Source organism: Aplysia californica, unplaced genomic scaffold, assembly GCF_000002075.1.
Source record: "Aplysia californica isolate F4 #8 unplaced genomic scaffold, AplCal3.0 scaffold00067, whole genome shotgun sequence".
Lineage (NCBI taxonomy): Eukaryota > Metazoa > Mollusca > Gastropoda > Aplysiida > Aplysiidae > Aplysia > Aplysia californica.
Window position 1 is genome coordinate 1,824,355 of NW_004797337.1, and position 19,560 is coordinate 1,843,914.

General features: G+C 38.8%; 1 protein-coding gene across 3 annotated transcripts in view; it reads left to right on the forward strand.

Moving 5' to 3' along the window:
• Positions 1 to 2,000: 2,000 nt before the first annotated feature.
• The window catches only part of LOC101851715 (ubiquitin-like modifier-activating enzyme 1), a 30,788-nt gene continuing 13,228 nt past the window's right edge, over positions 2,001 to 19,560 (forward strand). Inside the window, exons 1-12 of one of the 3 annotated variants that reach the window (XM_013079897.2) lie at positions 2,001 to 2,057; positions 10,643 to 10,741; positions 11,199 to 11,260; positions 11,816 to 11,984; positions 12,838 to 12,972; positions 13,225 to 13,331; positions 14,370 to 14,460; positions 14,959 to 15,091; positions 15,663 to 15,760; positions 16,149 to 16,295; positions 17,694 to 17,864; positions 19,275 to 19,379. In XM_013079897.2, coding sequence (XP_012935351.1) covers positions 2,016 to 2,057; positions 10,643 to 10,741; positions 11,199 to 11,260; positions 11,816 to 11,984; positions 12,838 to 12,972; positions 13,225 to 13,331; positions 14,370 to 14,460; positions 14,959 to 15,091; positions 15,663 to 15,760; positions 16,149 to 16,295; positions 17,694 to 17,864; positions 19,275 to 19,379 — 1,359 coding nt within the window. In that variant the 5' untranslated portion in view covers positions 2,001 to 2,015. Of the gene's footprint in view, positions 2,058 to 3,365; positions 3,649 to 3,853; positions 3,954 to 10,642; positions 10,742 to 11,198; positions 11,261 to 11,815; positions 11,985 to 12,837; positions 12,973 to 13,224; positions 13,332 to 14,369; positions 14,461 to 14,958; positions 15,092 to 15,662; positions 15,761 to 16,148; positions 16,296 to 17,693; positions 17,865 to 19,274; positions 19,380 to 19,560 lie in introns of those variants that run through there. The other 2 variants (XM_005093675.2, XM_005093676.3) reach the window with 2 other exon arrangements.

The window sequence follows — 19,560 nt, forward strand, 5'->3', positions numbered from 1 at the left end:
CCCCTCCCGTTTATTCGATACTTTAGATAGTAGGCCCCCAAAGTCGCCCATACAGCTTGACTCTCCCTCCGCTTGATGCGTTGATTTCAAAGGACAGCTAATACGCCTGGGACATGCCGAATTGAGAGCATACGTGCCATGTCCATCTGCCCATAGAGGATTTTAGTACGAATTTTACGACACTTGCAACACAATTAGGTCATATAAGTTCGAACGATTCTCAGAGATGTTAGGCTACAGGGGAAAAAAAATATTTTACATTTTTAAAATTCACTTCCATCTTTATTCTTTAACTCACATCAAGGAACATTCACACATAATTATATTTTCAAAGGTGTAAAAACATGAAAACTAAAATTAAAATCAAAATTAACGTATGAAACTGAAGAGCTCACAAGAATGATACCATGCGAGGTATCAAACTCAAAGTTCACAAAGTACATTTGATTTATTTTATATTTTTTAATAGTTAAAAAAAAATTCATCTCCATCTTTATTCTTTTACTGACATCAAGGAACATTCACACATATTTTCAATAGCGTAAAAATATTAAAATTAAAATTAAAATTGAGATTAACATATGAAACTGAAGAGCTCACAAGAAAAATACAATTATACGATCGTTAAAACGCACAGCGCAATCTTAGATTGCCGCGCAATTATACGATCGTTAAAACGCGGAACATAAATTAATACCGACGGTCTCTGGCCACGATTTCTATATATACTAATTCACTAAATATTACATCTCTGTTCACACTAACATGACACATTAGTGTCCCAGGCAACAATTTCTTCGTTCAGGCATAGATCTACAAATTGGTACCCATCTCAACAAAGGGACCACGCAGGTTGTTGGAAGGCGTCACTGGTAGGTCCTTTCTTTCCTTTCCTCTTGTTGTTGTCTGTCTGTCTGTCTGTCTGTCTGTCTGTCTGTCTGTCTGTCTGTCTGTCTGTCTGTCTGTCTGTCTGTCTGTCTGTCTGTCTGTGTTTTTTGTTGGACTAATAAATGATCGTTATTGTGTCAGTGTGCTTCTCTTTAAACTCCTCGACCATAATTATTATGCCGCCGTGGTCACATTGGTTTTTTTTCACAAACGGAACACAACACCCCCCCACTATTGCTTGTAAAACAGACTGTACTCATTATAATTGTTGTGTGTTGTAATCTTTGGTTTTGTTGGCTCAGATATGGCATCAGGCCATTATAAACTATGACTTAATTTACTCACACAACTTGAGAATGCTAGAACTGGTGTGCGAAACATGAGTACTAAATAACTTACTAGTCCTATATTATAAGACGGATAAGGCATGCCACAATAAGGCGATGTGCTCAGGGCCGCGTTACTCGTAAGGTTGTTTAAGCTGTAGCCTAGGGCCCCGCGCTTGCAAACACGACGTTTAAAAAGTGTTTTTCAACCCAAAAAAAGTGTCCTCTTGTTGAATTGTTGTTGTTTGTATTGCTGCTGTTTTTACAGTTGTTGTTGCTGTTGATGATGTTGAAGAGAAGGATGTTGATGCTACCGCTGTTGCTGTTGTTGTGGCTGCTGCTGATAGGTTTCGGCTGCTTCATACTTTGTAACAGAAATAGATCTATAAATGTGCTTGTCGTCGTCTTAATCCACATTATTGGTGGATACCGGTAGGCCTACATCTAATCACGTTTTACAGTATAGCTTTCCATTGAGGGGCCCCGGCCCCGCGGCTCATGGACAGCCTAGGGCCCCGCGCTTAGTTAACGCGGCCCTGGATGTGCTTTATAATGTAGCTGCGCCCCTACGTCATAAACATTGTCTCTTACTTTCAAGGGTGTTGTAGGAACATCCATAGGCATTAATTGTGTTTTCAGTACGTTTCTTCTGTTATAAGTAGTTTTTAAAAAAAAAACACTCTTGTAATTCTTATCTTTTCAGATTGTGAACCCGGTGAGCAAATTCAACACATCACCTGAGCGAGCAAACTACGCTAAGCCATACAAGGAGAAGCGAAAACTCCATTTTATGTCTTGTAGATGTTCCCGTTTTTAGGTTCCAATGTCAAGTTCTCGGGTGGAGTGAGTTTACACGTTGCAACTTATTATTAAGGCTTCCTATATTATATTATATGTTGTTTCGTCCCAACCGAAGGTCGTCAAGTGAGTCACATCCATTCTTAGGTCCTTTTGGTCATACCCCTATCACCCGAATCAGTTGATCACACGCAACTGGGTTTCGTACAGTTCTCATAGGCCTATACTTTAATTACCCTTCAAAGCTGTGTGCATGACTCCCATTACGTGTACATGTAAGCCTACTAATTATATTATACTATTTGTTAGTGGTTACTTTGATCCATGCGGGCGGTCATGGAGGGCGCCACTGGCAGGTCCGTCATACATACTTCTTTATTTTCCCTCTGTTGTTTCTGTCTGTCTTATAACCCCCCCCCCCCCTTTCAAAGCACTATATATATGAACATTATTGTGTCGAGTGCTTAACTCTTTACTCAAACAAACAAAACTTGATCCATAATATAGCCTATATATATATATATATATATATATATATATATATATATATATATATATATATATATATATATATATATATATATATAATATATACACACACACACACACACACACACACACACACACACACACACACACACACACATACGCACACATATGTATATATCATTATAGTCTCCCATTTTCAACCCAAGCGCTGTACTCAGCGGTCTGAGTTAGATCGAGGACCATGGAATATAATGATATCGATTAGCTTAAAGAACTCAAATAAATAATTAGTTTCCAAAAATTTAGGATCTCTTGATCAGTTTCCGTGCGTGCTTGTGTATTTAGTTCATGCTGAAATACAGTGTCATTTATATTCCGGGAACTTTTAAAACGGAAGCTTTCTGCTTTCAAAACTGAATACTTTTTTTAAAATTACAATGTTATGTATCTCTAGGGTTATTTGTCTGAGATAAAGAAAAAGTATATCAATAAAATGATAGTCATTCTATGTGTTAGGAACAATCTTGAAGACGGTAAAGATTTAAGACTTGATTGGGGAAGAGTAGGGCATAAAAATTACACCAAAGGTGTCATAAACCATTAGTCAAACTTCTGCTTTTGTTTTCATAAGCCCATTAATAATAATTATGTCTGATGATATCGAATAGACCTAAGATTACATAATTATTGTTTGAAGATGTCGTGAATTTGATGAAGTGGAGCTTCAGTCTGGGTGAAATATTGTTACGTTAGTTAGTAAAATTATAAATAAAATAGGGAAATCCCATTGCACCTCATGAGGTAAGCAATCAAAATATTTTTAGTGACTGATCGATCTTGTCGATTCTCCCACAATGCACCGTCGGTGTCTTTGTTGTTGTCGTAGGTGACAAGAGGAAGTGGCCCCGAAGTGGACTGAGGGAAATTACAAGTCATTCTTCGCCATTTACGTTGGAAGTGGTGTAATAGAGTTTTATAGAAACAAAGGGAGGCCCGTGCTCCGTAGGAAGAGATCAAGTCGGGAAATGACTCAATTTAGAAAATAATTTGAGTGGAAGTTTGATGCCCCCCGGATCTGACACATTGAGTTGATTGTGAGATTCTAGCAGACGGTGACCGGTGTCAAGGGAATATTTTTCCCTTTTTGGTACGTAGATTAGATCTATTAGCCTGCTAGGACTTTTTATTGTTTTGAGGCAAAGTGTTATCGTAGAAAGTAGACATAAGGCATTTTGAATAACACAAAAGTGATAATGTTTTATTTTGAAAATAACAACCGGTTATAATATAACATGAATTTTCACATTCATTAATTATTATTTTACTTCAGACATTGTAGTAAAAAAGTTCACCGGAAATAATCTCACTCACGGATGACCGCCATCTTGACTGAACGATCAGGCTTTGTGAAGAGAGACGAAGATATTTTCTTCGGCTTAACATTGAGTGCAGGTTGTTATATACTATTGGACTTTAGGGGCAAGGAGAAGAGAAAGTAGATTATTTGATCTAAGCTAGGTTATCATACCCCTTTTTATTTATGGAAATGTTTTTATGGTAGATCTTTGTAAGGAAGTCTTAGTCTAGCATTCCGATTCGCTCGTTCTTGGTCGATGTCATCCTGACCACGGCAACATGAGAATGAATGATTAGATTCTGCAGTCTGTGGAACCTACTCGAAGCTTGGTTGACTCTTTAGACTTAGAATTTTAGTCAGTGAACTTCTTGGGAAGGATTCTCAGGCCTATCTTGATGTTTAGTACATCTTCAAACAAGCTTTGCAGCAACATGAATTTTCTAGCAGAAAGTGTCTATTCTCACCCGCCGGAAGTTCTCGCAAGATCAACTCCTCCCCTCTTCTCTCTCTCTCTGTCTCTTTCTGAATACTGTTTATCGGTGTGGACGATCAAATTGACCAAAACAGTTAAAAAATGATGTTAAAACACAAAAGTAAATTAATTTGGTTGTCTACAAAGATGCTACGGCTATTTAACTTTTCGAATCGAGCCGAACTACGCGGGTCGCCATTCATTTTGTTTTGCCCCGAAATTCTCGCGCTACTCCTCTCTCTCTTTCTCTCTCTCTCTCCACTGCCCACAGACAAAATTGTACGCTTTTAGTAGGCTACAGTTGTAATGGAACGTTTGTTCACGGCACAGAATTCTACAATTTTTCTGTTATCACAGTGTAGAATTCTGTGGTTTAGGGTGAACGCAAAATTTGGTAAACGCGCACCGGGTGAGAATAGCCACAAGACTCGCCTGCACTATTCTCACTCCGGGTGAGAATAGAGGTGGCCTTTCTAGCAGGTCTTCAAGTCTGGATTTCAAAGTGAAACTGAAAATGATGGGACAAGAATGACAATTTTGTTTGACTTGAATATCTCTGAATTTTGGACTGGCTAGTCTTAATGTTTTAATATTTTGTTTTAGTAGATTTATGTCCTGAATGGATTGCCATGCTTTGTTCATTATGAAAGGCCACCTCTATTCTCACCCTGGGTGAGAATAGTGCAGGCGAGTCTTTTGGCTATTCTCACCCGGTGCGCGTTCACCGTTATAGCCTAGATCTAGGCCAACAAATTTTGCGTTCATCCTAAACCACAGAATTCTACACTGTGATAACAGAAAAATTGTAGAATTCTGTGCCGTGAACAAACGTTCCATTACAACTGTAGTCTGTAGCCTACTAAAAGCGTACAATTTTGTCTGTGGGCAGTGGAGAGAGAGAGGAGAGAGGAGTAGCGCGAGAACTACCGGTCAAAACAAAATGGCGACCCACGTAGTTCGGCTCGATTCGAAAAGTAAAATAGCCGTAGCATCTTTGTAGACAACCAAATTGATTTACTTTTGTGTTTTAACATCATTTTTTAACTTTGTTTTGGTCAATTTGATCGTCCACACCGATAGACAGTATTCAGAAAGAGACAGAGAGAGAGAGAGAGGGGAGGAGTAGATCTTGCGAGAACTTCCGGGCAAAACAAAATGGCGACCCGCGTAGTTCGGCTCGATTCGAACAGTGAAATAGCCATAGCATCTTTGAAGACGATCAAATTAGCTTACTTTTGTGCTATAACGTAATTTTTTCTTGGCTTTTATCAATTTGATCATCCACATCGATAGAAAGTATTCCGAAATGAGGAAAAACAGGTCTTGTTTCAAACCGGGTGAGAATAGCCTACGGTCGCAAGTCTCACCCGGGGTGAGAGGTAGATCGTTTTTCTATTCTCACCCCGGATGAGAATAGCCACTTCCATTATGAAAAGCCACCTACCTCTATTCTCACCCCTTCAACTTGTAGTGAAAATAGCACAGGCCAGCCTTTTGGCTATTCTCACCCGGTGTGCGTTCACCGTGATTGGCCAACCAGTGTAGCGTTCACCGTGAACATTAAACAAAACGTTTCCAGCGCTCTTGTGTTAAAATCGTGCAATTTTCTCCTCGGGCAATGAGAGAGAGAGAGAGAGAGGGGGGGGGGAAGAGAAAGAGACAAGAGAGAGAGGAGTGGCGAGAACTTTCGGGCAAAACAAAATGGTGACCCGCGTAGTTCGGCTCGATTCGAAAAGTGAAATAGCCATAGCATCTTTGTAGACGACCAAATTAGTTTTACTTGTGCAATAACAGAATTTTTTTCTTTGGTTTTTTTGGGTCAATTTGATCATCCTCACCGGTAGACTGTATTCAGAAATAAGGAAAAACAGGTCTTGTTTCACACCGGGTGAGAATCGCCAACGCTGGCAAGTTTGTCGATCATATTTTTATTCTCACCCGGGGTGGGAATAGCCACTTATAATGAAATCATTTACAAGTTGGAAGACCTGCAGATCGATGGCATGGAAAGATCAGGATAAACTTTACACATTTTTTTAAAGAGTAATTGGGTGAAGAAAATTAAGAAATGAATGGCGAACTGCTATGATCGCCAATGTCTGTTTCAGATCTGGTTCTTTATGATGATGTAGGTAAGAGTACGGGATGAAGATTTCTAATAGTGGAGAACAGTGATCTTTTTTTGAAGGTTTACCAGTGTCAATTTTTTAAGAGTCACAAGCTCATAATAATCATAATGCAAGAATTTGTTAGGGTCCAGGGCGGTTGGTAAAAATAGACAAGTGTCATGACTTCAGTTGCTATCGCTAAAAACAAACATCTTGTCATGACTTCAGTCTAAGCTACCATTGGTAAAAATAGACATATGAGCAATTGCCAAAACGTGAGACTCTCTTGAGACTCAGTGGTGCAAAAAATTTTTTCTTACCAATTTGACTCTCTTTTCTGTCAGTCACAGATTGACATTTAGTGCTCATATTCCTAGAGTATCAGAGCAAGGAGATGTAGGGTTTTGGAGATATGAGTCTATTGGTTTGGCAACTACTGTATTTCTTGTATGTAACAGTGATGACAAAAACAGATAAGCAGCAAGGCAAATTATAGACTTTAAATTCCATTTGTTTAGTAAACAAACACTTTGTACACTATGAACTCCATTCATAATGGCAATATGAATGGCAAGCTTTGTAACAATGACGCAGTGCACAGAACATGTCATCATTGTTATGTACAAGAAAGGATACACATTGGACATTATCATTGACAACACATCACAATAGTGAAAGGCTGTACAAATACAGTTATCAAAGCCTCGGTACCAGAAAAACACATGTGTAAAACAATTTTTTAACTAATTTGAGGCAAAAGCACAAAATCAATGGAGCTGACTTGTACATAACAGTGATGACAAACATGACTTGTACGTAACAATGGTGACACAATGTACAGGAAAAGACAAAAGTCTTGCCTCCAGAGATAAAAGCGCACTTTAAGAATTAAAAAAAACCCAGGAGAGGTTTCTTTTGCTTTGAAACAGATACCAGGTCATATCAAAGACAGTGGACGATCACAATTATGTTGCTAATTATGACAAACAGTACTCGTACATAACAGTGATGACAAAACATACTGGGAAAAGGTAAAATCATGCCTACAAAGAACAAATTTTCACCAAGAGATACACAGATCAATAAAGGCGTATTTTGCTTCTAAATGAATCTTGCATGTATGAAATATATGTTGAAAACTTATTGATATTAGCAATTATGAAAAATATTACTTGTACATAACAATGATGACACAATGACACAATGTATTGGAAAAAGGTATATCATACCAACAAAGAACAAATGTGTATTTTTGAGTTAGACAGATAAACAAGGACATGTTTGTTTATTTGTTTGAGTAAAGAGAGCACACATTACTTAAAAAATGTTTGCTCTTAGGACAATGTAATTTCTTGTACGTTAGTCAGTCTTGTATGGCTGCATGACGACACCCCAAACGTCATCACTGAGCACAAAAGCTAAATCTATAACCACAGAAATGATCCATCTCTCGAAGTTTGTTCACACATCACACTCTTGTTCCAGGAATCCAGTGTAAACACCGCAATTTCACTAAAAAAATATTCAACAGAGTAGCCTAAAAACACGCAGAACAGCCCAGTACGTCACATTCAACTGAAAAATTCTTGTGCGTCACCGGACGCTGAAGGCGATGACTACTTTCGTTTTTCTGTTTCCCCCGTTGCTTCCGTTGTTCTGGGGACGCGGGAAAGGGGAAGTCACTCAAGAAAACAATTATATCCGGGCACTTTTGATGACCCGTTCAAAACAAAAGTGGGCGAAATTCGGACTTCCGGCACGTCGCAAGTTGACGACAATAACAGCGAATGTTAAACAGCCAACCGAAATCGTAGATCTAGGAACCCGATGTTCCTTTCGCGCATCGCGGCTTTTGAAGTATTGAATAAACGACGATAGGCAAAGAGATTTAACCAGCTACGGTGATTCTACTGAAAAATAATGGTGTTTTCTGAAACACCTAGTCCGTGACGACATGACAGACGCACAAGTAATCCGAATTGTTCGTCTATTTACAAACAAATGAACCGATTTCTTGAGCAAGTTAACCTTTTTCAATGACAAATAACATAGGATCAAAGCACACATAAAAAAACCCCACCCAAAAATACTAAATTTTGGACATACTTGGAAGTTTGCATTGGTGTGCTCAAAATGACACTCCAGGAATCACTAAAAAACGAACATTTTTGGCACAAAATTTACAAACTCAAGATTGTAAAACTGACAAGGGGTCTGAAACTGCTAATGCAGGTTCTACATCCTATATTTGACGTGTGTATAAGTTTTGGAGGAATAAATACTAATGCATCACATTTTATGCACACTAATTATGTGAGATGTGTGTGTTTTTCACCACGTTTTGGCAATGGCTCATATATATATGATCATGTCATCTTAGTCGACCAGATCGAACACTTACATTTATCAAAGGCCCTAGAGCCTCACAATTTCTTTAGCAAGAGTTTGAGAAGTCTCTGCAATTCAAAGAGACTTGAAACGGTGACAGCAAGGGAGTCGATGTGTAATCGTGGCGTCGGTGGCCTAGTGGTTAGGCTCTCCGACTCGCAATCGTAAGGTCGTGGGTTCGAATCCCGTCAGGGGCCTGACGTTGTGTCCTTGGGAAAGGCACTTTGCACAAATTTTCCTCACTTCACCCAGGTGGAAATGGGTACCCAGCTATAGACAGTGAAAGATCTTGTCAGTTTGATAGTGTTTGAGCGCGTCAAATCCGCAGCTTGCACTGTATGCTTCCGCGGAAGCTGAGAATGTTTCTGAGTGTTCTCAGAGGGTCTGCTGGGGTAATAATAGTTGTAAAGCGCATAGGGCAAGCTCTTGAGCATGGATATGCGCTATATAAATGCAATTATTATTATTATTTAATCTATTTTACATTGTTATGGATAATAAGGTTAGGCTATAAAAAATGTTTGTCATGAACAATGGTGTCGACCTAATGCAGAGCAGTAACCACCTTGAGAAGCGGGCCTTGGTTGCCGTAAAGTGGAGGCTGTGGATAGCTGGATTTTCAGAGGGGGGGGGGGGGGGGGGGAACCTGTAAACTTTAAAGATGACCCTACACCCACGCACATGCAAGCATAAAAGTCCAAATCATAGGATGTGGCATAAAACATAAAAGTCCAACCAAATTATAGATGTCAGAAAGGCAGAAGAGTTGTAATGTCAGAAAGGCAGAAGAGAATGTACAGTGTCCAAGACACCCCCCCCCCCCCCCCCCCCCACATTCAGGAGACTTTAGAAGGAAGATGGCTCTTGGGGAGATTGTGTGAAGTGAGCTCTTTTATACTCAACAGTAACTCTGCCTTTTTGGCCCATGTAATTGTTGTAAGGAGAGATACAAGAGAGGAGGGATGCACACTGAAATTATAGGCTAGTGGCTGGTGTTCACTGTTCACACTGTTTAAGAATCTTTCAAATAAATTTTTGTCTGGCGATTTCGGGCAACGAATGTTGCTGTTAGAGGAAAAGGTTGCCGTTAAAAAGGGTTTATTTATATATTTATATATATGTGTTACGACGCGGTGGAATCAATCGCTCGTCAATTTTTGGGCAATTGGAGTTAATCGTATCATCTGATAGCTGATTTATTTGCCTTGCATCTAATGAAATAAATCCATTTATCTTGAATAGAACTCAAGATATTTGTGATTGAAGGAAATGAGGTTGCCTGGTTTCAGTGGTGAAATGAGCGAGAAAATGGCCGCCAAAGTTTGGTAACTCCAATTGCTAAAGAGTCTTTGAAAACTGAAAAATGACATATTTTATACCTTTAATCAATGTTTTTCAGTAAATTTCACATAGAAATATATTTTTATATCGGTATTAAAGATCCCCCCACAAAAATTTGATAAAAATTTCCAAACTGGCAAAAAAATGCCAGGTTCTCCATTTTAGTTATTTTGACGAGCGTGCTCTGGTTTCACCACGCTGACTCACATAAGGCTAATTTCGTTACACAAGTTGCTGTTAGGTGGAGGCTACTTTTATCTGGGTTGCCGTGAAGCGGATGCTGTATTTCACTTTAACATTATCTGCTTTGTTTGAATAAAATATGACTTGAGAAAGGGGTTTACAGCCCAAATGGCTTGCACTATATTAATGCAACTGAACTTGGTTCTCATGTTATATTATTATTTGAATTCGTAAATTATCCTTGACTCTGTTTATGTTATAAATGTAGGGTATCATGCCTTCTTTTCAACAGATGTCCTGTAGTAACGGGTCACCTCCTGTGAAACGAGCCCGCATTGAAACCAACTCTGTTAATAGTTCGCAGGATTCTGAAGAAACCGTTGATAGAAATGTAAGTTGCATTAATAATTGGTAAGCATTATGAACGAATGTTGTTAACCTTATCTTATTCTCCTCATGATGACTACTACTACTAGTATTACTACTGTTAGTTTTTGCCTGTAGGCACTCTGGTGTATGCTTTTTACAGTGTTAATATTGTTTGTCTCATAAATGTGATTGTTCTTTCTTAATTAAGCAGAGGTATTGGTGATTTTGGCATTATTTGGTTTCCTTTTGACTAGTCGTATTTTCGTAAAGAGGTTGCTATTGCTTGTATATGCCCAGTTAACGCTTAGTACCGGTATGTGGAGAAAGTGAAACAATGTTGTTTTCAGGTGGACTTGCTTTTGACATTGCACTGTATTGAATATTAATGATATTGTAAAGTGTGTTTGCTCATTTTATGGATTTTTATTTTGGTTGGTTTTATTGTATAACTGTACTGATTTGGACTGTGTCAATTTCAGATGAGTGCTGCAAAAAATGGGACCACAGATGATATCGATGAAAGTCTCTATTCTCGGCAGCTGTGAGTTGTTTATTTCTCTTCCTTTAGGAAACTGACAACATCTAGAAGCTTTCTCTTTCAGTAGTATAGATCATTAGGAGTTATCCTCATCCCTTCAGCATGTGTGTCAAATGTGTCTCATGAACAAGGTAATCCTGAAAATCTCATGGTAGTGCTTGCTTTGTGATATCCCTCATCAAACTGAGCAATGCCTGTTTACCTTCACTCTTCTTTATGTAGATGGAAACTATCACTGTAAAAGGGAGCAATATGAAAGATTTTCCTGTCTTTTTATAGCAAAAGTGAAAGTGTTACTGGATTGATAGTTTAAGATAACTGATTAACTGAAACCTTTGGCTCTTGTTTATGTATTGGTTGTTTCCAATGAGGTACAGAAGAAATAGATCAGTGGTTTTACGTTTTGTGCTGTTGAATGTTGTGTTTTTAAAGTCCCTTTTTTCAAATAGTTTGCATGGCTGAGTATACCTGTAGGTTGAAATTTTAAATGTAGTTTAAAGAAAAGCTTGAATAATGAGTGATATTTTTTACCTCCTGTGTTTCCGTTTTGTCCTTCAGGTATGTGCTTGGTCATGAGGCCATGCGCAAAATGGCCCACTCCAATGTCCTCATCTCTGGCATGAATGGACTTGGTGTGGAGGTTGCCAAGAATGTGGTGCTGGGTGGAGTGAAATCAGTGACTATTCATGACACTCAGGAGGCTACCTGGTTTGATCTCACATCGCAGGTAAAGTTGCTTTTCAAAGGTTTCTTCAGGGCTGCCTACCATTACGGTAGAATTTGGCGGATTTATTAAGATTTGTATTCAATTTTACGAAAATACGATTGTAATACCCCTGATTCCGATTTTTTGGGGAAATTCTGGCTACCCCAACCCACTGCCAACCTTCCTGGTGTAGAGGGGGAAAAAATGGAGAAACTACCAAACCTGGACAGTCCACGTCTCGTGCAGCTGTCGAACTTTAACAATACTAACACCCTCTTTGCATTGAGCCCCTGTAGTGGCTCAGTGCCGCCTTGCCCTAAGAAAAACAGACTTTACAAGTGCCAAAGCCAGGAGTAAGGCAAACATTAAATTGACAAGGTGTTAGAGATGCTACTGAATCGCTAACAACAACAACAACGTGTTAGAAAATTCCTGTCCTTTTGTATCATCACGCCTTTGTCTGTGCTACATTTATACTATACTGTATATTATTCCCACAATCTTTTATATTGACCGTCGTTGTGGACACTGTTGGGCAGTGTTTCCAAGACTTGTGACCTTGTAGTAAGAGATTTTGCTGAAAGGTGCTCTCATGAATTTGTTTTAATCGACAGAAAAGTATTTACATTGTCACTGTTACTGTTGTCACGCACTGCTCTCAGTTTATTACATGAGTCAAACACTCTGGCCTCAGTTCTTTACATGATGTGATAATATTACCAGCATAGGGCCTCAACAATACCGATGGTGTCTGAAATCTGTAAACTTTTGCAGGAGTACTTTGATGCTGTTGTGTTTTTATCTGTCTTTAGCCATTTATTTTTGCTGAAGCGGACAGCTGCGGATATGAGAAATTGTGCCGTTTCTGTTGCAGTTTTTCCTTCGTGAAGAAGATGTTGGCAAGAACCGCGCAGAAGTGACCACGCCTCGAATTGCGGAGCTTAACACCTATGTGCCTGTGGCCTGCAACACAGATCCTCTCAAGGAAGATTTCCTCAAGCAATTTCAGGTATTGTTTTTCATTCATTCATACATAATATAAATATTGAAGCTGAGTCTGCAATAAGTTTTACATTTGTATCATGACTTGTTGTTCAAAAAGGTGTCAACATGTTGACTATTCTGGTGTTAAAACTGTTGTTTGTCTGAAGAAGAAAAAAACCCCACTTGATTTTATTGTATTTTACAAGGTGTGAAGTTATTGTGTCTGAAGGGTGTGTTAATGAGTTTCAAAACTTTTTTTTTAACCATCTTTTGTCAGGTTGTGGTTCTCACAAACAGCTCCCAGGAGGAACAGATTCGGATCGGAGAGCTTTGCCATGGAAAAGGAATCAAGTTTATAGCGGCTGCTACATATGGTCTCTTTGGGTATGTAGGTTCAGTGTTATTTTAACTTTATTTTTATGCTTGTGAATAGATAATTGTTGCCTGAATCAACTTAACTTTATTTTTATGCTTGTGAGTAGATAATTGGTGCCTGAATCAACTTTATTACTGCATGTTCTTTTTCAGTGTTAGGCTTGAAAAATTGTCGACATGAGGAATTCTGTGGAATTTTTGCCGCTCTCTTTAATTGTTCGGGTGGCAGTATTGCTCTAGGTTACTTATAAAGATCCCTCAGTCATTACGGCTTTCGAAGGGCAGATGCTCAAAGTCAACTGGATTAACATTACTTCTTTCCACATGACAGTGAGGTGATTCTTTAGTTTTTCGATCGAAAATAGTACAGCCTTGCTCTAAACTGACTTAATTCAGATGTTAGGCAAGTGGAGTACTTTCAGTTACAGACTTTGTCGCCTCAGAACTATTTTGTCCAAAGTGTACTTAAATAAAGAGCCACTTAAGACTGAATATATTTCTGAGCCGATTACTTTTTTTGCACCATCAAGGGCTGGTTATAGAATTTTTATTTTTTTGTCCATTGACAAGGACAGTTTTGTTGTTTATGAAGTAAGTAAAACCCCCTCCATGTAGTGCCTGCCTGCCTGGCTTAAACTGAATTCAAGTACCGGTATGATTCGGTGGGTAGTGTGATCTCTTATTTTTGTTGTTGTTATTTTTGTATCTGAGTTTTAAAAAACCCAAAACATTAATTTTGTTCAGGTGACCACAATTTGTCACAGTATTTCTCAAATGTAGAATTAATGCCAAAGGTAAATTGATAGAGAAGTGGTAGGATAGGTGAAAGTTTTGTTTTATAAAGGTCATGATGATATAGGCAATGATTTTCTTGTACCCTGATGATGGATAATCCTCTTTTAAAGCCAGGTTATGTACTCCGAAGTGTTTTACAGAGTTTCACTGATCATGAATATTTAAAAATTGTGTGTGTGTGTGCACCAGATGTTCTGGTCAGATTTTACACTGTACTCAATGTTCCTTGCTTTATTTATTTATCGTCCACAGCCAGGTGTTTTGTGACTTCGGTGAGGGGTTCGTGGTCTCTGATCTGGATGGCGAACAATGCCTGTCTTGTATGATTGCAGACATTGAACAGGTAAATGATCTGGTTTCCAAGGGTTTTTTTATTTTGCTGGTAGATTTTGTCCTTTTTGGGGGACGTATTGAAAAAAAAAAAATAACATCTGTACTCAATCATCACAAGAGATAAAAGTAGAGCCACGAAAGCAAATCTTGGAGATAAAGGTCTCTTCTGATCTCACAAGTGTGCAGAATCATTCTCCTGATGTTTTGCATGAAAAACCTTTGTTGGGTTTTGTCTTCTGGATATTTATATTATAAAACAGCAGCTTTTTGACTTTTAACTTTTTGCTCGATGTCAGTGCTGCTTTTTGTAGAAAAATTTGTTTTCACAGAGGAAGATAAGACTGTAGATTTTATAGGATCATCTAATTGCTGTGGGTTTTGTGCAAATTAAAGAACTGGTGTAGATTTCAGTTTCGTAATTACCTGAAAAGAAGGCTCATTGTGAAGAGAATATTCAGGTAATTTAATATAATTCGTTTTCTGGTCATAACGGATTTGTTTATTGCAGAGCCCAGAAGGTGTTGTGGCGTGTCTGGATGAGACGCGTCATGGTTTCAACGATGGAGATTACGTTACCTTCAGCGAGGTTCGTGGAATGACAGAGCTCAATGGATGTAACCCAATCAAGATTAAAGTTTTGGGTGAGCTTTTTATTGTGAAATGCTGCTTTTTGCGCTCCCAAAATGCAGCAGTGTGAAGATGGTATAGTGTGGTAAAAGTCAAAATAATTCTTAGTACCTTTTAAAAAAATGTTTTCTTTTCTTGGATCTCTGATTGCTTGGCTTTTGGAGAATGGTTTTAACTAAACATGATTTATGTCTCGGCCCATTAATATTTATATGCCGTTAATTCTTTCAATGGTAGTTATGACTAATCCTGTGACAATGATGTTGATGATGAAGAGGATGGTTATGTTTGAAAGAAGAAAATAGTAAATGTACTCCTGTGATCACTGTAGGGAATTATTGAGAAAGAATTAAACAGGAGAGGTTTGATTATCTGGCATTGTGTCTATAAAATGAGTATGTTCTGTCAGTAAGTATTAATTATTTGGCACTGCAAAGTTTGTAATAACATTTTTTGGTATTGAAGAGAAGCTGTATTTGGATGATGGTACCTAACAAAAATTTGCCATGCAGAAAAGTATATGTTCTCACACGGAGTATATGATCTATTATTTTGCTCAATGCCTTTTGTTATCTACCATGACAGGCCCATACACATTCAGCATTGGAGACACTTCAAAGTTTTCAGCCTACGAGAGAGGGGGTACTGTCACACAAGTGAAGATGCCACAAACATTCAACTTTGTAGGTTTTTCTGTTTCTTTTTGTTGTTTCTAATGTATTGAGCTTTGTTTGCATGCTGAACTGAAAATAGATTGATTTAATTTGTGGGAAAAGAATGTCTTGCTTTTTGGGGTTTCAAATACTTTGTGATGGTGATTTGCATGTTTAAGAGACACCTCTACGAAAAAATTGTGCTAAAATTGTTCTCAGATTCTTTTTAATAATAAAGAAAAGAGGGGGATTGATAAACTTTTCTGTTCTTGATTTAAGGATTCTTTCTCTGTGACTGGCTCTTTTAAGATATGAACTTGTTCAATATAGCTACGTTCGGTATGTTGAGCGTAAGTGTCTCAACACCTTAAAGGTTTGTGCTTGCTGTTAGTAATTGTTTTGTCTTTTCCGCCCACAGAAATCCATCAGCAAGTCTCTAGATGAACCAGAGTTTTTGATCACAGACTTTGCCAAGTTTGACCGACCCGCGATCCTGCACATTGCTTTCCAGGCCTTACACAGCTTTGTGAAGAAGACAGGACGTCTGCCAAAACCTCGCTCAAAAGTATGTAGCCTTTGTGCAAAACTAGAAGAATGTAATTATTACAGTTGATCCAGCTCAAACGGCCGCCTGTTTAAGACAATCACCTGTACATATGGCCACTTTGCATTTTCCCTCCTTTGCCTTTTTTTCTCTTCTTTTTTTTTTTAACATTATAAGGACACTGTGTGAGACGTCCATCTGTCTAAGACGGACACTTTTTTCCTCGACAATGGGTGGCAGTGTTAGACAATTTTGACTGCTTTTTGGTTTTGTCAGTTGCACTCTTACCTCGTTCTGGAGGCCACATTAACCTGTCTCTACTTCAGCATATTCAATTTCCCCCCCACCACTGATGTTAGGAGCTGTTGTTTGTTCAATTTACCTCACTTGTTTTTTCACAAAAAGTCCTTTTAGATTGTAGTGACCCTCACTTTTGTGTGTCTGCATACAGTTTTTTTATCATTTATTTTTTTGCCTGGATTAAGATTGATTTCTGTTTAGTTTTTACTCAGGCCTTCCTAGATACCTCCGGGGGCTCTCATGGTCTAGCAGTTATGTTCGTCTCTCTTTCACTAGGTCCTGGGTTCAAATCCGGATAGCGATGGAAAATTTCCTTCTCTAAAACTTTCTCCTTTCACACCTTTTCCTGCTCTTTAACACTGTTCTGTCGTCTCCTTTCGTTGCCCCCCACCCCATCACCTCCTTTGCCCCCTCCTCTGGGCTCGTGACTCTTTCTGCAGCCTTTCTACTGCTCTCCTTGGCTCGTTCTTACTGCTGTCTTTCAGCCACACCCCTTATCTTATTGTAGGAAAAATCTACACCTAGCCTTCTCGGAGAAGTGCGAAAAGTCTTGGAGGTCTCGTGTGCAAGTTGTGCACATTAAAGGTCCCTTGGTGGTCTAAAATTGATATAAGAGTAATCTTCAGCCACCACCCGGGCAAAATTCAAAATTTCCTACCAAGTGAAAATGTTTAATGTTTCACGTGCGCTCATATGATAGTACGCAGTTGCAAGCGCTGTAAAACACTTACCAAAAATAAAAAAGATACTCCTCTGCCAAGAAGTCTGTAACTGGTGCTACTTGCACACTTGTGAGTTTCTACCCTTTTTCCGTACAGACAAGGTGTTTCTGATTTCACCTTGCCTTGAATCAGGGGAGTGAAACTTTGAACTCAAATACCTTTGGCATGAGTAATGCGCACCATACCTCCACACACATCCCATCGTATTTTGAATAGATTTTGACTTGATTTTGTGTGTATAGACAGGGTCGCTGTTTTTCCATATTTAAAAAAAAAATCATTATTTTTTGCAAATGCAGCTTTGTAAATTTAGATTATTTTTGCAAAATCTGAGTGGCATCCCCGTAAAGAGTATTTTCGGTATTAAATCTAAGTGTAAATTTATTTCCTTCCCCAGTCTGATGCAGAGGAATTTGTTAAGACCTTCAAAGAAGTGAATGCTGGAAGTAAAGCCCAGGTGGAAGATTTCAGTGACGATTTGCTGAATGAGTTTGCCTACACAGCTCAAGGAAGCCTCTGTCCTATGCAAGCGTTTGTTGGAGGTGTTGCTGCTCAAGAAGTGATGAAGGTAGGTGCTGAGTGGGATTGAAGTAATTGAAACGAAATACAAATATTTCCCAGTACATTTTACTTATATGTTTGACTGTATAATCTTAAATCAGAGGAACGGGGCTCTCGTGGCCTAGAGGTTAAGGTGTTGGCCTCTCATTCAAAGGTCCCGGGTTCGATTCCGGGTAGCGACCAAAAAAATTTTCTTCTCTAAAATTGTCTCCTTTCACATCCTTTCCTGATCTCTAACAATGTTCTGTTGTCTGCTTTCATTTCCACTTTCTGCCCCCACCCCCTCACCTCCTTTGCCCCCTCCTCTGGGCTCCTGACTCTTTCTGCAGCCTTTCTACTGCTACTCCTTGGCTCCTCCTAACTGCTGTCTTTCTGCCACACCCCTGATCTTCTGGTAGGAAAGATCTACACCTAGCCTTCTCGGACAAGGGCGAAAAATCTTGGAGGGCCCGTGTGCAAGTTGCGCACGTTAAAGATCCCTTGGTGGTCTAAAATCGATAAGAGTAGGCTTTGGCCGCCACCCGGGCAAAATTCAAAATTTCCTACCAACGAAAATGTATTAGGTGAGTCCCGCGCACTCATATGACCTTATGCAGTTGCGAGCGCCGTAAAACCCTATACTAAACAAAACAAAAATCAGAGGAACATGAGAATATAGGCCATTTTTCCCACTCTGATTGGTTGCACAATTCAAATTTATCTATTGCGTGAGGTCCATGTTGATATTTGAGTAAGACACCCCTCAGAAGGCAAAAAGAAATTGTTTAACCTGAGGACATGAGGAGTCTAAAGTCACCACTTTTTGCCGAGGTAGTTAGATAGGTCCATCAATAAAAAGATGATTTATTCATGAGTGATTTTATAAATTCCCTAATGCCACAATAATGGTCTAAGCCAGGCATTAGCTCAAATCAAAATTCTCTGCAGGACAGCAAATCACCGGGTTATGGTACTGTGAAAATGCACTTTAGAAATTGGAAGCAATAATAAGTGAAATGAAAAGGCCGTTAGCATTGCTGCTCAAGTTCTGCTGGTCTGTGTGTAATAATACTATGTACATGTACTCAGGTAGAGTTACGTCTGTGCTATAGGTAATGTGAACCGAATGGATTTGAGATCTGAATTGTAATAGAGAAATATATATTGTTCAGAAAGTGAAACAAATATGATTATTTGTCAGTGAGGTAGGCGTACGTATTGTTCCATTTAAGGCAAGGCAGTCAATGTTCGGTCATAGGGGTTTTTGCATGTTTATAGAATCAAGTCATGGTTTTTGTACCTATTTGACAGTGCTCCAAAATTGAGTAGGGGGCAGCCCTTTTGTAAAGCATGAGTCTTTTTCCTCAATATGAAATTGTGTCATATGATTGTCAGAATAGGAAATGATAAATATCTTGAAAACTTTTTTTCTCCACAGGCATGCTCAGGAAAGTTTACCCCTCTGAACCAGTACCTGTACTTTGATGCTCTCGAGTGTTTGCCCAAAGACAAATCTGTACTTACAGAGGAAGCATGTGCTCCGGTGAGTGTTATGTATGATAATTAGATTTTTCATCTAGACAAAAGAAGATATTGTCTCTCTCAATTTGTCAGTATGGAATAATAAAAGACACTGTAGACTTGAACAAAATGGCATGAATTGTAAATCTATAAATCTCACTCCAGTGTCGAATTTCGGCGGATATTTCCATTCTTGGATGGCA